At 43.0% G+C, this 16,530-nt stretch overlaps 1 protein-coding gene across 1 annotated transcript in view; it reads left to right on the plus strand.

Annotated features, from left to right (window-relative positions):
- Window positions 1–14,571, plus strand: part of dok1b (docking protein 1b) — a 30,627-nt gene extending 16,056 nt beyond the window's left edge. The window contains exons 3-7 of the mRNA XM_064931096.1: window positions 1,271–1,441; window positions 3,643–3,736; window positions 6,402–6,574; window positions 11,943–12,372; window positions 12,636–14,571. Coding sequence (XP_064787168.1) covers window positions 1,271–1,441; window positions 3,643–3,736; window positions 6,402–6,574; window positions 11,943–12,372; window positions 12,636–13,540 — 1,773 coding nt within the window. The 3' untranslated portion in view covers window positions 13,541–14,571. The remainder of the gene's footprint in view (window positions 1–1,270; window positions 1,442–3,642; window positions 3,737–6,401; window positions 6,575–11,942; window positions 12,373–12,635) is intronic.
- The last annotated feature ends 1,959 nt before the right edge of the window (window positions 14,572–16,530 follow it).

The following is a 16,530-nucleotide window of genomic DNA, read 5'->3' on the forward strand; positions in this document are numbered from 1 at the left end:
AGTTTAGGTCCAATATAAGCCCATAGAAACACATTGGTCATATTTTGGACAGATTTAGGTGAGAGGTTTGCTTCGCCTCTTCCTCTATGGTTTACACACACACACACCAAGCCCCTCCCCCTGCCTCTCACGCCAACAAAGTTGAGGAGAGGGGAAAGGGGATACCTAGACAGTGTTGAGGAGAGGGGAAAGGGGATACCTAGACAGTGTTGAGGAGAGGGGAAAGGGGATACCTAGACAGTGTTGAGGGGAAAGGGGATACCTAGACAGTGTTGAGGAGAGGGGAAAGGGGATACCTAGACAGTGTAGTAGACAGACACTAGTAGACAGACACTAGTAAAACGAGAGTATCAATGAACATTGATTCTGGAAAGTGAACGCTCAGTTTGTAGCGAGCGGCATTGGGGTAACCATGTTTCACTAGCAGCATTTTAGTCCAACATTGTTATACTAGCTGTCTAGTCTGTGTTTTATACACGTGAAATAAGCATAATACACAATTATATAACCTGTTCTCATTGTGAGAAATAAGGTTGGCCACTTGATTTCAACATCTGAACAAAGTGGACAGGCTAGCCTGCTGTTGAAACAGTTGGAGACGGACAGAATGGGGTGTTCATAGTAATTAGACTGTTCAACCTCGTTAGCTAGCAAATAGATCCAAGTTGCCTAAACTTGAAAAATAAACATGAGCTACTCACTAGCACGTGGGCTTGTGCTTGACAGATTGTTTTAAGAGAACTGTGTGCATTTTCTATAATGGCTGCTACCAGAAGTTGGCCATTATTAGTGAATGTGCATTTTGCATGGTTCTGGTTACATCTGTAACAAAAAGGGCAATTTTATAAAACAGACTTGAAAGCCAAATCAGTGATTATTGCAAAAAACAAACTTTGATAAAATAATTATGATTGTGGAAGGCTTATATTTATCCTAGGTTTATGTTCACAAGCCCTGAATTCATAAGATTATTGCTGACTGTTTTAAATGCAGTGTATTGGACCTTTTAATTATACAACGTTTATTTAGATATATGTCTTGAATCACCCATAAGTTTGAAAAACTGTAGATATGATTTTTAGGCCATATCTCCCAGCCTTAGTTGTTGGTTCAAATCCCCGGATCGATGGGAAAATGTGGTAGGGGGGAGGGGTTGGGTTGAAAGTTCAAAAATAAGAATGAATTTTTCTGTCCCAAGACAATATAAAATGAATAATCATCTCTATCTCTCTCTCCCCTCGACTGCTCTGTCCCTCTCTCTCCTCCTCAGGTTATCCGTCTATCAGATTGTATCTCTATCCTCCCTGCCCTCACTGAAGCCTGTCCCAAAGACAATATGTCCGCCTTTTGTGTGGAAACCAACGACAAGACTCATGTGCTCGCCGCAGAGAGAAGCGTCAGCACAGAGTGGGTGGAGAAGATGTGTGAGATCGCCTTTGGGGTATGGAGTGAAGAAACACCTCTCTCTCTCTCTCTCTCTCTCCCTCATTCTTTCTGTCTTTCTTTCTTTCTCTCTGTCTTTCTTTCTTTCTCTCTGTCTCGCTCCCTCTGTCTCGCTCCCTCTGTTTCTGCTATGTAGGTTTTCAGTACCAGATACTGGGGGAACTTCCTTAGGTCTTCTAGCCTTCTGGCCGTTTAGCCTTCTGGCCGTTTAGCCTTCTGGCCGTTTAGCCTTCTGGCCGTTTAGCCTCCTGGCCGTTTAGCCTCCTGGCCGTTTAGCCTTCTGGCCGTTTAGCCTTCTGGCCGTCTAGCCTTCTGGCCGTCTAGCCTTCTGGCCGTCTAGCCTTCTGGCCGTCTAGCCTTCTGGCCGTCTAGCCTTCTGGCCGTCTAGCCTTCTGGCCTTCTAGCCGTCTAGCCGTTTAGCCTTCTAGCCATTTAGCCTTCTAGCCGTTTAGCCTTCTAGCCGTTTAGCCTTCTAGCCGTTTAGCCATCTAGCCGTCTAGCCTTTTAATATTATAGCCTTTTAATATTATAGCCTTTTAATATTCTAGCCATTTAATATTCTAGCCTTTTAATATTCTAGCCTTTTAATATTCTAGCCTTTTAATCTTCTAGCCGTCTAGCCTTTTAATATTCTAGCCTTCTAATCTTCTAGCCGTCTAGCCTTTTAATATTCTAGCCTTCTAATCTTCTAGCCGTCTAGCCTTCTAATCTTCTAGCCTTCTAATCTTCTAGCCTTCTAGCCTTTTAATATTCTAGCCTTTTAATATTCTAGCCTTTTAATATTCTAGCCTTTTAATATTCTAGCCGTCTAATCTTCTAGCCGTCTAGCCTTTTAATATTCTAGCCTTTTAATCTTCTAGCCTTTTAGTCTTCTAGCCTTTTAGCTGTCTAGACTGCTAGCCTTTTAATCTTCTAGCCGTCTAGCCCTTTAGCCTTCTAATCTTCTAGCCTTTTAATCTTCTAGCCGTCTAGCCTTTGAATATTCTAGCCTTTTAATCTTCTAGCCTTTTAATCTTCTTGCCTTCTAATCTTCTAGCCGTCTAGCCTTTTAATATTCTAGCCGTCTAGCCTTTTAATATTCTAGCCGTCTAGCCTTTTAATATTCTAGCCGTCTAGCCTTTTAATATTCTAGCCTTTTAATCTTCTAGCCTTCTAATCTTCTAGCCTTCTAATCTTCTAGCCTTTTAGTCTTCTAGCCTTTTAGCTGTCTAGACTGCTAGCCTTTTAATCTTCTAGCCGTCTAGCCCTTTAGCCTTCTAATCTTCTAGCCTTTTAATCTTCTGGCCGTCTAGCCTTTTAATATTCTAGCCGTCTTGCCTTTTAATCTTCTAGCCTTCTAGCCGTCTAGCCTTTTAATATTCTAGCCTTTTAATATTCTAGCCTTTTAATCTTCTAGCCTTCTAATCTTCTAGCCGTCTAGCCTTCTAATCTTCTAGCCTTTTAGTCTTCTAGCCATCTAGCCTTTTAGCTGTCTAGCCTGCTAGCCTTTTAATCTTCTAGCCTTTTAGCTGTCTAGCCTGCTAGCCTTTTAATCTTCTAGCCTGCTAGCCTTTTAATCTTCTAGCCGTCTAGCCTTTTAATCTTCTAGCCTTTTAGCCTTCTAGCTGTCTAGCCTGCTAGCCTTTTAATCTTCTAGCCTTTTAGTCTTCTAGCCGTCTAGCCTTTTAGCTGTCTAGCCTTTTAATCTTCTAGCCTTTTAGCTGTCTAGCCTGCTAGCCTTTTAATCTTCTAGCCGTCTAGCCTTTTAATCTTCTAGCCGTCTTGCCTTTTAGCTGTCTAGCCTTCTAGCCTTTTAATCATCTAGCCGTTTAGCCTTCTAATTTTGTAACGCTTCCAGCCCTTTGAGTATAGGGTGTAGGCTGGATATCAGTTAGAGATGTTCACCTGCACAGAGAAGGAGAAAAGGGAAGATACTCTTCAGACAGCGTGGGAGTTTAGATTTGCTCACTCAGTGTTTCTCTCTCTCTCTCCCCTCCCACTGTCTCTCTCTCTCTCTCTCTCTCTCTCTGTCTCTCTCTTTCTCCCTCTGTCTCTCTCTGTAAGGTTGTAAAATGTGTGGAAAAGTATGATTCTTATGTGAGTCTGAATTATAGCAATAACTGAATCAATTAATAATTTCTCTATCCCACCTCTCTCTCTCCACCCTCCCTCTCGCCCTCTCTCTTTCTCCTCTGCACTATTTCTCTCTCTCTCTCCCAGGGGGTTAGTGGTAGCAGCAGTAGCGTGTCTGACACTAACGAAAAAACGAATCTACAGATGGCTGAGAATCTCATCTATTCCAGCCGAGAAGAGGGTAAATACACACACAGATATATACACACACACACAGCCACTAATACCCCGTGAGTTTTGTGAGGCATTGAGCCTGTAAAAAAACCCCACTTCTCCCACAAACAGTGGTTATGGACTAATAATTTCTTAGCAAAACGTTCATATCAACAAGACTCTGTGGAGACCGGATTAGCTTTCTTAATCAAATCACCTCAGTGTCCCAAATGGTCAACACAGCCCCTCCCTTTCACAGACACTGTACAGTGAGAGTCTGTCTGTTGACATATATTTATATGGAGAAGCTGGGGGAAGGTACAGCATTTCAAGGTTTTATTATTATTATTATTCATTAGACTGTCTTGTAAATGTTCCCAGCTAAAAGCTGAATTGCAGTATACAGACAAAAAAACAAAGAAGAAGAAAATCTGGAGAATGGAAGTCTTAAAGTTCTGTTGAGAGGGGAAAGCAGGGTTGTACAGCGTTCATCGCTATGGTGATGCGACAAACTGTCACTTTCTGTTAAAGGCTGACTGACAAACGAAAAGGCCCAGGGTTAAAAAAAGAACACACATTTTAAACCACAAGACCTGCAATTTTATTTGAATCCAGAATGGTTTAATTCTACTTCTAACTTCCCTTTAAATTTAAATTGCTAAACAGATTGTGAAAATAGTATGGAAGGCCGAACGACCCTCCTGCTTTCTCAGTCTGTGTTCTTTGTAGACTAGTCCCTGGCATTGGGTTCATCACTGTCTCTAGAGGAAAGTGGAGACTACTGGTGAAAACAACTGGAGAAAACACTCTCTCTCTCTGTCCCTCTCTCTCTCTCTCTCTCTCTCTCTCTGTGTCTCTCTCTCTCTCTCTCTGTGTCTCTCTCTCTCTCTCTCTCTCTGTCCCTCTCTCTCTCTCTCTCTGTCCCTCTCTCTCTCTCTCTGTCTCTCTCTCTCTCTCTCTCTCTCTCTCTCTCTCTCTCTGTGTCTCTCTCTCTCTCTCTCTCTCTCTCTCTCTGTCCCTCTCTCTCTCTCTCTGTCTCTCTCTCTCTCTCTCTGTGTCTCTGTGTCTCTCTCTCTCTCTCTGTCTCTCTCTCTCTCTCTCTCTGTGTCTCTCTCTCTCTCTCTCTCTGTCCCTCTCTCTCTCTCTCTCTGTCCCTCTCTCTCTCTCTCTCTGTCCCTCTCTCTCTCTCTCTCTCTCTGTCTCTCTCTCTCTCTCTCTCTCTCTCTCTGTGTCTCTCTCTCTCTCTCTGTGTCTCTCTCTCTCTCTCTCTGTCTCTCTCTCTCTCTCTCTCTCTCTCTGTCTCTCTCTCTCTGTCCCTCTCTCTCTCTCTGTCCCTCTCTCTCTCTCTCTGTCCCTCTCTCTCTCTCTCTCTCTGTCCCTCTCTCTCTCTCTCTCTGTGTCCCTCTCTCTCTCTCTCTCTGTCCCTCTCTCTATCTCTGTCCCTCTCTCTCTCTCTGTGTCTCTCTCTCTCTCTCTCTCTCTCTGTCCCTCTCTCTCTCTCTCTGTCTGTCTCTCTCTCTCTCTCTCTCTGTGTCCCTCTCTCTCTCTCTCTCTGTCCCTCTCTCTATCTCTGTCCCTCTCTCTTTCTATCCCTCTCTCTCTCTGTCCCTCTCTCTCTCTCTGTGTCTCTCTCTGTGTCTCCCTCTCTCTCTCTCTGTGTGTCTCTCTCTCTCTCTCTCTGTCCCACCCTCTCTCTCTCTCTGTCCCTCTCTCTGTGTCCCTCTCTCTCTCTCTGTGTGTCTCTCTCTCTCTCTCTCTCTGTCCCACCCTCTCTCTCTCTCTGTCCCTCTCTCTCTCTCTCTCTCTCTCTGTGTCCCTCTCTCTCTCTCTGTGTGTCTCTCTCTCTCTCTCTCTCTCTCTGTCCCACCCTCTCTCTCTCTGTCCCTCTCTCTCTCTGTGTCTCTCTCTCTCTCTGTCCCACCCTCTCTCTCTCTCTGTCCCTCTCTCTCTCTGTCCCACCCTCTCTCTCTCTCTGTCCCTCTCTCTCTCTCTGTGTCCCTCTCTCTCTCTCTGTCCCACCCTCTCTCTCTCTGTCCCTCTCTCTCTGTCCCACCCTCTCTCTCTCTCTGTCCCTCTCTCTCTCTCTGTGTCCCTCTCTCTCTCTCTGTCCCTCTCTCTCTCTCTGTCTCACCCTCTCTCTCTCTCCCTCTCTCTCTCTGTCCCTCTCTCTCTCTCTCTGTGTCCCTCTCTCTCTCTCTCTCTGTGTCCCTCTCTCTCTCTCTGTCCCTCTCTCTCTCTCTCTCTCTGTCCCTCTCTCTCTCTCTGTCCCACCCTCTCTCTCTCTCTGTCCCTCTCTCTCTCTGTCCCTCTCTCTCTCTCTCTCTGTGTCCCTCTCTCTCTCTCTCTCTGTGTCTCTCTCTCTCTCTCTGTCCCTCTCTGAATCTCTCTCTCTCGGTGTCTCTCTCTCTCTGTCCCACCCTCTCTCTCTCTCTGTCTCTCTCTCTGTCCCACCCTCTCTCTCTCTCTGTCTCTCTCTGTCCCTCTCTCTCTCTGTCCCTCTCTCTCTCTCTCTCTCTCTCTCTCTCTCTCTCTCTCTCTCTCTCTCTCTCTCTCTCTCTCTGTCCCTCTCTCTCTCTCTGTCCCTCTCTCTGTCCCTCTCTCTCTCTCTCTCTCTCTCTCTGTCCCTCTCTCTCTCAAATGAAGGTTTGATTTATGGTTTTGTCCCTTACCCCTCCCTCTCTCCCCCTCTACAGTGAATGAGTTCTGGGTAAGTGTGCAGAGGACCGAGGCCTCAGAGCGTTGTGGTCTGTTGGGAACCTACTGGCTGAAGGCTGACAATGACAGTCTTCTACTGAAGGAGTCCAGGACCAAGAGCAGTCTACTGATCTGGCCCTACAAACTACTGAGGAGATATGGACGTGACAAGGTGGGTTTATATATACACACACACACCAGCTTTTTCCGTTAGGAAAATGTGGCGCCCGACAACGTGACCAGAAAGATTTTAATTTCCCAGTCATTTGAGAAATGCACCAGACCCATATACATTGGGTGAGTAACCTATTAGGGCGTCCCAACCACGGTGCTCAGAATGACAGAAATCACATGTAGATTATGGTAATTCATATTAACAGAACATACAACTTCTGTAATGGAGCAGCCAGTAAAACGTAATTTTCAAACATTTGCCAAAATACAATTTGTGGTAAATCACCATTCTAAACAGAGCACCTGATGCCAGCATTATATGACAGAGATGAATATCTCCTTTTGAAACGTAGAAAGACGATGAATCTGAAGATACAACAACTAGGATTGGTCGCAAATATGACTCGGATTGTGCTTTTGGCTTCTGGACAATGAATGAAAGAAAGTTCAAGTGAAAACCAATGTAACAGGAAATAAATGGCATATGTTGAAGTCTTTCACAGGCAGCGCGTGACAAAACAACTAGCTGATTATTGAGTTGCTGCTGTCAGTGAAAAAACATCTTAAATGTGTGAAGATAATGTGTCTTGAGTATCATTTAAAATGTTGAGGAGGAGTCTGTGGTGAAGATAGCCTATAGCCGTGTCCCTCTCCAGAATCCACTCAACTGTCTCCTGCTAATTTTTGAACATTCATTGTTTCATTTCATAACCATCATTTAGGAGTTTGTATTTGTATTTTGCAGGGATGTAAACTGCTGAGGGCCCAAAAAGACACTGTTTTGTTGTTGCACTGAAACATGTAGTAAATCCTTGCTAGGAGGAAATTCAGGTTTTAACTAATTAAACAACACTGAGGATGATCTACATGATCAGTCTCTGTGTGTAAAATAAAAAGTGGTTCATGTGAACCAAACTCACAGATAAAACACGTAAAGAAAACAATCCAATGTTATTTGTTGCCTAGACTTTACTGCAAATGACACTCATGTCTTGAGAAAAAAACAGCACTAATATTGCAGTTAGCCATGACAGCCTTTATAACAGAATGCTTGTTACCATGACAGCCTTTATAACAGAATGCTTGTTACCATGACAGCCTTTATAACAGAATGCTTGTTACCATGACAGCCTTTATAACAGAATGCTTGTTACCATGACAGCCTTTATAACAGAATGCTTGTTACCATGACAGCCTTTATAACAGAATGCTTGTTACCATGACAGCCTTTATAACAGAATGCTTGTTACCATGACAGCCTTTATAACAGAATGCTTGTTACCATGACAGCCTTTATAACAGAATGCTTGTGACCTCACATAAATATTGCACTTGGGAAAACAACATCTTAAAGTAGAAATAGAATGAAACAAACAGGCATTGTATTTTTGTTCCATTATAGTGGCCACTACAGAGGACATCGATCAAGTGCACAAGGCTACATGTGTGCAAAGATAACGTTCACAGAGTAAAACATATATATATAATTCCCCCTCACTGACACCACAAGTGTTACTGTCAAGTTGAACACAACAAAAGCAATATCTTTGGGCTACACATTATTACACTGTACACTTTCTGCCTGTGGCTGTCTGTTCTACAATGTGCCAGCAGAGCACGATACCCTTTGTTGGCATAAATGATCTCTTTCAGGCAGAGAGGACACCTGGGACAACCCCTTTTTATCCACTGTATTGAAAGAGGGAAAGTGTGTGGTGTTCCTTTTCACGTCTATGGTAGCATCCAGCTCCAGCTTAAACCAGCTCCAGCTTAAACCAGCTCCAGCTTAAACCAGCTCCAGCTTAAACCAGCTCCAGTTTAAACCAGCTCCAGCTTAAACCAGCTCCAGCTTAAACCAGCTCCAGCTTAAACCAGCTCCAGTTTAAACCAGCTCCAGCTTAAACCAGCTCCAGTTTAAACCAGCTCCAGCTCCGCCTGATCCCTGAATCCACTTGTTTAAAACCTCTCTGGGATAGGTGGGACATTAGCGTCTGACAGGCTGCCTGACATATTCTTTTTTTTTTTCACCCGGTAACAATTTTATTTATCGACTTTTTTCATATTTTTTTTTACCGACCAAAAGCCTGCCATTATCTGACACACAGGTGTATGGATGCCGAACGCACACACTCATTTTAACATTCTGTCATAAAAAGCACATGTTCAACTTCATAAAAAACATGTTTTCCTGTCTTAAGAGGTACGTTTTTATTTTGTTTATTTTTTAACTATAGTCAAGTGCAAAATAAAGTAACAAGGTTGACCGTAAGAGGGTTAACGATTTCTTCTTAAATGAGCCTTAAATCCCCTTCTGAGGGGGAATGGAAGCTTGTTGTGTGCAACAGGAAGTTGCAAATGAATGCAATCTTCATCATTTTTTTTGTCATTGTTAATTCATTTCCAGCCTGTCTGTCTATGCGTAACAGGTTGGACGTGTTTTTCTCGACCCGCTCCCTTCCTTTTACTCCATGATTTGAATATTAGATGTTCAATGGTTATGTTTTTTTTAAAGGAGTAGTTTCACCATATAAAAACGAGAGGTCAGTTCATGTAACATGGTTGACCTGAAAATTGAGTTAAAGACGTAAATTTAATCACTAATTAAATAAAGTAAATAATGATCTTCGGAACTGACTTTGTCAAAGCAACAAAATAACTAGGGCTTTACAATGATGGTGAAAACCTGGAGAAATTTTGGGATTCAGTGGGTTCACACAGAAGTGACACAGGGTTGCTGAATTCTGGCACTTTAGCAAGCCTATATTCATATAAAAATCAGATTTGATTTAATATAAAGGATACCCAACTAAACGAGGGATACAAAGTAACAATTTTAAAAAGTTATTTTATCAATGCAAGATATTTAAGCTTGCTTAGATGTAATTTTTTTGCAGTGAAACATGAGTGTCGCCATCGTTTATACACATTTTTGTTGAAATAAACATGTTTCCAACCCCTAAATCCCACACTGAAACTGTAAATATTTTGTAAATGTTGTAGTTTTATCAATTGGGGAGAGAAAGTACGACCTGAATTTGTCTATTATATATATATATTTATATTTATATATATATATATATGACCAACGATGTACACCGAATTGACAAAAGCGATCCACTGGAACGCGCCCACAGAGCGGGGTGTTAAGTAAGGTCTATGGTTTTAGAACAGATACAGCTACCTGGGGTTATTACTATTACCACTACCTGGGGTTATTACTATTACCACTACCTATTACTATTACCACTACCTGGGGTTATTACTATTACCACTACCTATTACTATTACCACTACCTATTACTATTACCACTACCTGGGGTTATTACTATTACCACTAACTGGGGTTATTACTATTACCACTAACTGGGGTTATTACTATTACCACTACCTATTACTATTACTATTACCACTACCTGGGGTTATTACTATTACCACTACAACAACCACCCGAGCCACTGCCGGTTCACCCCGCTATCATCCAGAAGGCGAGGTCAGTACAGGTGCATCAAAGCTGGGACTGAAACACATTCTATCTCAAGGCCATCAGACTGTTAAACAGCCATCACTAGCCGGCTCCCACCCGGTTACTCAACCCTGCACCTTAGAGGATGCTGCCCTATGTACATAGACATGGAATCACTGGTCACTTTAATAATGGAACACTGGTCACTTTAATAATGGAACACTGGTCACTTTAATAATGGAACACTGGTCACTTTAATAATGGAACACTGGTCACTTTAATAATGGAACACTGTTCACTTTAATAATGGAACACTGTTCACTTTAATAATGGAACACTGGTCACTTTAATAATGGAACACTGGTCACTTTAATAATGGAACACTGGTCACTTTAATAATGGAACACTGGTCACTTTAATAATGGAACACTGGTCACTTTAATAATGGAACACTGGTCACTTTAATAATGGAACACTGGTCACTTTAATAATGGAACACTGGTCACTTTAATAATGTTTACATTCTGCTTTACTCATCTCATATGTATATACTGTATTCTATTCTACTGTATTTTAGTCAATGCCACTCCGACATCGCTCGTCATAATTTTCTATATATTTCTTCATATCATTATTTTACTTTTAGATGTGTGAGTATTGTGAATTGTTAGATACTACTGCGCTGTTGGAGCTAGAAACACACGCATTCCGCTACACCCGCAATAACATCTGCTTAACATGTGTATGTGAGCAATAACATCTGATAAATGTGTATTTGACCAATAACATCTGCTTAACATGTGTATTTGACCAATAACATCTGCTAAACATGTGTATTTGACCAATAACATCTGCTAAACATGTGTATTTGACCAATAACATCTGCTAAACATGTGTATTTGACCAATAACATCTGCTAAACATGTGTATGTTACCAATAACATCTGTTAAACATGTGTATGTTACCAATAACATCTGTTAAACATGTGTATTTGACCAATAACATCTGTTAAACATGTGTATTTGACCAATAACATCTGCTAAACATGTGTATTTGACCAATAACATCTGATAAATGTGTATTTGACCAATAACATCTGCTTAACATGTGTATTTGACCAATAACATCTGATAAATGTGTATTTGACCAATAACATCTGCTAAACATGTGTATTTGACCAATAACATCTGATAAATGTGTATTTGACCAATAACATCTGCTTAACATGTGTATTTGATCAATAACATCTGCTAAACATGTGTATTTGACCAATAACATCTGCTAAACATGTGTATTTGACCAATAACATCTGATAAATGTGTATTTGACCAATAACATCTGATAAATGTGTATTTGACCAATAACATCTGTTAAACATGTGTATTTGACCAATAAAAACATCTGTTAAACATGTGTATTTGACCAAAAACATCTGTTAAATATGTGTATTTGACCAATAACATCTGCTAAACATGTGTATTTGACCAGTAACATCTGCTAAACATGTGTATTTGACCAATAACATCTGTTAAACATGTGTATTTGACCAATAACATCTGTTAAACATGTGTATTTGACTAATAACATCTGTTAAACATGTGTATTTGACCAATAACATCTGCTAAACATGTGTATTTGACCAATAACATCTGCTAAACGTGTGTATATGACCTGGGTGTTGTTGTCAGCTGCTGTTTTGTTTTTTACGGCCTGATGTCTTGTCTTGTGAATCGTATCAATTTCACAGACTAGAGACAATAACACTTAAGCTATTATACATTTATCATCAAAATAAGAGTCAGAATAAAATGAAAGCTTGTTTGTCCCTCTCTCCAGGGGATGCTATCTGACCTATAGAATGTAGATTATGTTGTATAATGTTTGTTTCTTTTTTGTTTTCAGGTGATGTTTTCGTTCGAGGCGGGGCGGCGCTGCGATTCTGGTCCGGGGAACTTCAACTTCGAGACCAAACAGGGTAACGAGATCTTCCTCATCGTGGAGCAGGCCATCCAATCACAGAAGGCCCTGGCCGAGGAGTGCCACTCCAGCTACCATTTGAGCAGCCTGGAATCCGACCCTGGCCCTGCCCTCATTCAGCAACGCAGCTCCGTGGCAACGGGAGGTGGCCTGGTAGTCGACGGCAACACCAGTAACCGGGATCTGGATGGAGATTCCAGTTCCGGAGGGAGTAAGCCCGGATCTGCCGATGGAGTGTTCGGGAGGAGGGAGGGAGATGGAGGGAAGAACCAAAAAGGGAGGAGTTTACCAGAGCCACCGCCGTTGGTGATAGGAATGGGGGGGACGCCCCCGCGCTCACCCATGCCTCGAGGAGGTAAGTCTCATCATGTTTAGTGTACTTTTAGAATCATACTCATTTTAATGTGACTGGGGGGGTTTGAAAAGTACCTAAAATTAGATGTATTATTGTAAGTAGGAGGAGGAAGTTGTGATGTGATTATTGTATGGAGATTGTAAACGTTTGATGTTTTTTCTCTCTTTGTTTTAAATACTTTGTCTTTTTTCTTGACTGTGTGTACATGCTGATGACTGACAAACCAATTTTAATATTGATTAATACAATATTTGTTGTCTTAGGTAAAGGAGTCGGAGCGACCTCGTCTCAAGAGGAACAGGGGAGTGTGTACTCTGAACCCGCTGACTCTGTCCGTCTCTCCTCTCTCTCCGCCGGCGACTGTCTCTACTCTGACCCTGTGGATACAATCAAGACACAGACCCCCAACTCCCTAAACCCTCCAATCCCCACCCCCCGACTCCGACCCCTCGGCGACGAGGGAGGAGTCACCGGGATTGGGGGTCGTAACCATGGCAACAACCAGCCCGATCCCCTCTATTCGGACCTCTATGATCGAATCAGTTTGGATCTGATACAGAAGCTGGGTGTTATGGGGCTGGAGGAAGGAGGAAGAGGGAGAGGAGGGGGGAGAGGAGGGGGGGGGAACATGCGTTCTCTCGGGGGTCAGGCGGAAGGAGCATCGTCATCGTCACTCACCGACGCCGAACACATCTATGATGAACCAGAGGGGCGAGCAGGAGGTGGTGTTTTGGGAAAAGACAGCCCTCCTCCTCAGCCCCAAGAGGGGCTCTACAACCTGCCTACAGACAACTACGCAGTCCCCTCCTATGGAAAACAACCACAGCCTCCCCTCGTCATCAGAGGACCAGGGGGCTCCAAGTGGCCACCCAAGCCTGCTACCACCCCCAAGCCCAAAAAGGCTGCTCTTCCTCGGAAGGATCCCGTGCCTCTGCCCCTGGGGAAGGCTGGGCCTGGAGGTCCAACTAACCTGAACAATAATAACAGTAGCGGAGGAGGGGCCTGGGGTGTAGTTGGGGGAGACCGGGCCAGGGGTGTAGGTGGGGAAGGTAGGCACACAGAGCTCTACAGTAAAGTGTCAAGACACAAGCCCCCTCCCAATCCCTGGTACCCCCAAACCGGCCTGCGATCCCCTGATATCATCTATGACAATCTGGGAGACATTTAAGCCCCTAAACAGGACTGGATGGTTGTATTCATGAGGCACCAAATGGAAGAAAACAGACTGAAACAGTGAGGACAACCTGGACTTGTCCCATAAGAAACTCCATTTTGAACACGACCCAGGAGATTAAAAAGTGGTGGCTTGATCGCGATCTTCTCCTGTTGCATCATGGGACATGTAGTTCAGGGAAGACGCGTGTACCATACCATGGTTGCAAGCAAAGCTAACCAAGAAGACATGGGACGTGTGTGTGGAATGTTTGGTCAAACACAACAGTTAGCCAACAGAAACCTCTATGTGGCTAAGCAGACAGAGACATAGGTTGTGTCCCAAAGAGCACCCTATTCCCTAATATAGTGCATTACTTTTGACCAGGATCCTATAGACCCTGGTTAAAAAGAGTGTACTTCATAGAGAATAGGACACACATTTGGGACGCACACTCAAAGTGGGAAATACTTATGTGGTTGCAGCAAGTTGAGTGTTCTGCGTGTCAGCGGGAGACGTGTGTGTGTGTGTGTGTGTGTGTGTGGCTGTGTCAATGTTGACTATGCACTTACTGGAAAGACTATAACATGTTTCTGCTTTGTAAACTGATATGATGCTAATCACTCATCATAATCTGTAACCTTCAGACATTTTAGAGCAAAAAAACTGTGATTGTTATTTTTTTCATCATCACGTCTAAACTAGGGAGACTCAGCTGTTGGAGTTCGAGAACTTATGAAATGGGGGACTTTCAGAATTGGGACCTCAATGGACACAAAATGTGATTTGTTTTGTCTGTGTCCCAAGTGGCACTATGTTCCCTATTTGGTGTATTATTTTTGACTACAGTCCTATGGGCCCTGGTCAAAAGTAGTGCACTTCATAGGGAATAGGGCACCCTTTGTTCATTTTGTTTGTTGTTGTACCCATCTCCAGCTACTAAACATGTAATGCAGGTGTGTTTTTCTTTTCTGTGTGTCAAAAACAGCTGTGCTGTGTTGTAAATATGATAAAAATTCTATTAATAAAAATCTGAGAAAAAAATACCTATATTTAGTGTTTTCCATCTAAAGCAAAATTCAATCCAACTACAGTGTCACAGATTGAACAGTCGTTGGCTGCTGAACCCCATTGGTCAAAATAAACGCAAAACAGCTGTATGTGTGTGTGGACTATAGAATAGTCAGATAAGACTCAAGGGGAATATTTTTTTATTTCTTTGACAGATGTGACCTTTGGATTGGACCAGAGTGTGTTTTGTAACGAGTTGAACCAGAGTTTAATGAGGAAGACAGAAGTTTTATGTCTGCTCCCTCGTTTCGAAACTACAGGTTAAACTGTGCGTGTGGTGTGTGTATGTGGGTCTGTATAGGTTGAGAGAGGAGGGCAAAGTGATGGACAGACCAGGGATTCAGAAAGATGGAGGGGGGTGGAGGTGTATCTAAAATATAATCGCGAGGTAAAGGAAGGAGCGGGAGCTGGAGGGAAAGAGAGAGAAAATAGTGAGACAATAAAATATTTTATTTAAATAAGTCAGAGAAAGTGTTTGTGTGAGGTGATGAGTGAGGAAAAGGGAGAACGAGAAGGTATGTGGAAGAAAGAGGAGAGAGAAAGGGTGACAGAGGGAAGAGAGACAGACAGGAAAAGGCCTATAACAGCCAACCAGACACTATGTTAATTTAGCCAGCATTCTTTCATCCACGTCAGTTTAGTTTGTTTTTTTTATTTTTATAAATCCCTTTTTTTTTTCTCTCTCTCATTTGTTTTTTTCCTGAGGTCTTGGTTAAGATTCACGGCATGCTAGCGCTGGCGTCCCTGGAACGTTGCTAACAACAACCAGACAACAGAACGCCACGGTGAAAAGAAAGAAAGGAATCTTTCAGGTCAATTTCATGGCCTCGGTAGCAGCCGGTCGTTAGGAAAACAACAAAACAAAATGGGGATTCTAGAAGATGTCATAATGCTATCGTTGAGAGCATGAACACTCAAGCCACCTCTTCTCTCTCTGTGTGTCTCTCTCTCTGTCTCTCACACACCTTTAACCTTATATTTAAATAGATCATTCACACATTAAATGTATTGTCTGACTTTGTGTTATTGTGTGTGGGGACTGTCTGCTATATTTTAGCCTAGCTCCAGTGGTTTAGTTTATTCAGTGAGGAAGTGCCTAAATGTTTCTCTCCTCCCGTGCTTTCCCTTTGACCTTTTAGACAGCTGTTATGGTTAGTGCTACCCGGGGTTCCTTGGGACGACCCTACCCTAAACCTTAACCAATGGGGGGAGGGGCGTCCCAAGGATCTCATCTGCGCCATAACTCAATTTAACCTAGTGAGTGTCTGACTGTGTGTGTAACTCTCTCTGTGTCTGACTGTGTGTGTGTGTGTCTGACTGTGTGTGTCTGTGTGTTACAGCCTGGATGCCTGATAACATCCAGCCAGCAGGTATTTTCTATTAACCTCTGTGTACCGTGTCTGTACTGTGTGTGTGTCTCGCTGTGTGTTTACAGCTGTCCGGTCTCCCACGCGTCTGCCATCAAGGCACTGAAGAAGCTGAGTCACTCAGATCTCTTCAATCTGTATCCATGAGGCACAAGATGGTTATTTCTTACATTATTAGCCCAGGAAATGTTTTGTGTTATTACACACAGCCGGAAATAACTTTTGGATATCAGAGCGGCGGTAACTCACCAGCATTACCAGCTACACGACCAGGAATACGACTTTCCCGATTTGGATCCTTTGTTCGTACCCCCCTTGGGAATTCAACTTATTCCAGAAGCTGATCCAAAAGTATTCGGCGTGGACTCCTAGTCCCGACTCAGGAGGCGCGGACACCACCCACCGCTTCCGAGTATATTACTCGCTAATGTTCAGTCTTTGGCTAATAAAGTTGACGAGCTCAGGGTGAGGATCTCCTCCCAGAGAGACATCAGGGATTGTAACATACTCTGTTTCATGGAAACATGGCTCTCGGGATATACTGTGTCCGTACAGCCAGTTAGGTTC

Source organism: Oncorhynchus masou, chromosome 23 (assembly GCF_036934945.1).
Source record: "Oncorhynchus masou masou isolate Uvic2021 chromosome 23, UVic_Omas_1.1, whole genome shotgun sequence".
NCBI lineage: Eukaryota > Metazoa > Chordata > Actinopteri > Salmoniformes > Salmonidae > Oncorhynchus > Oncorhynchus masou.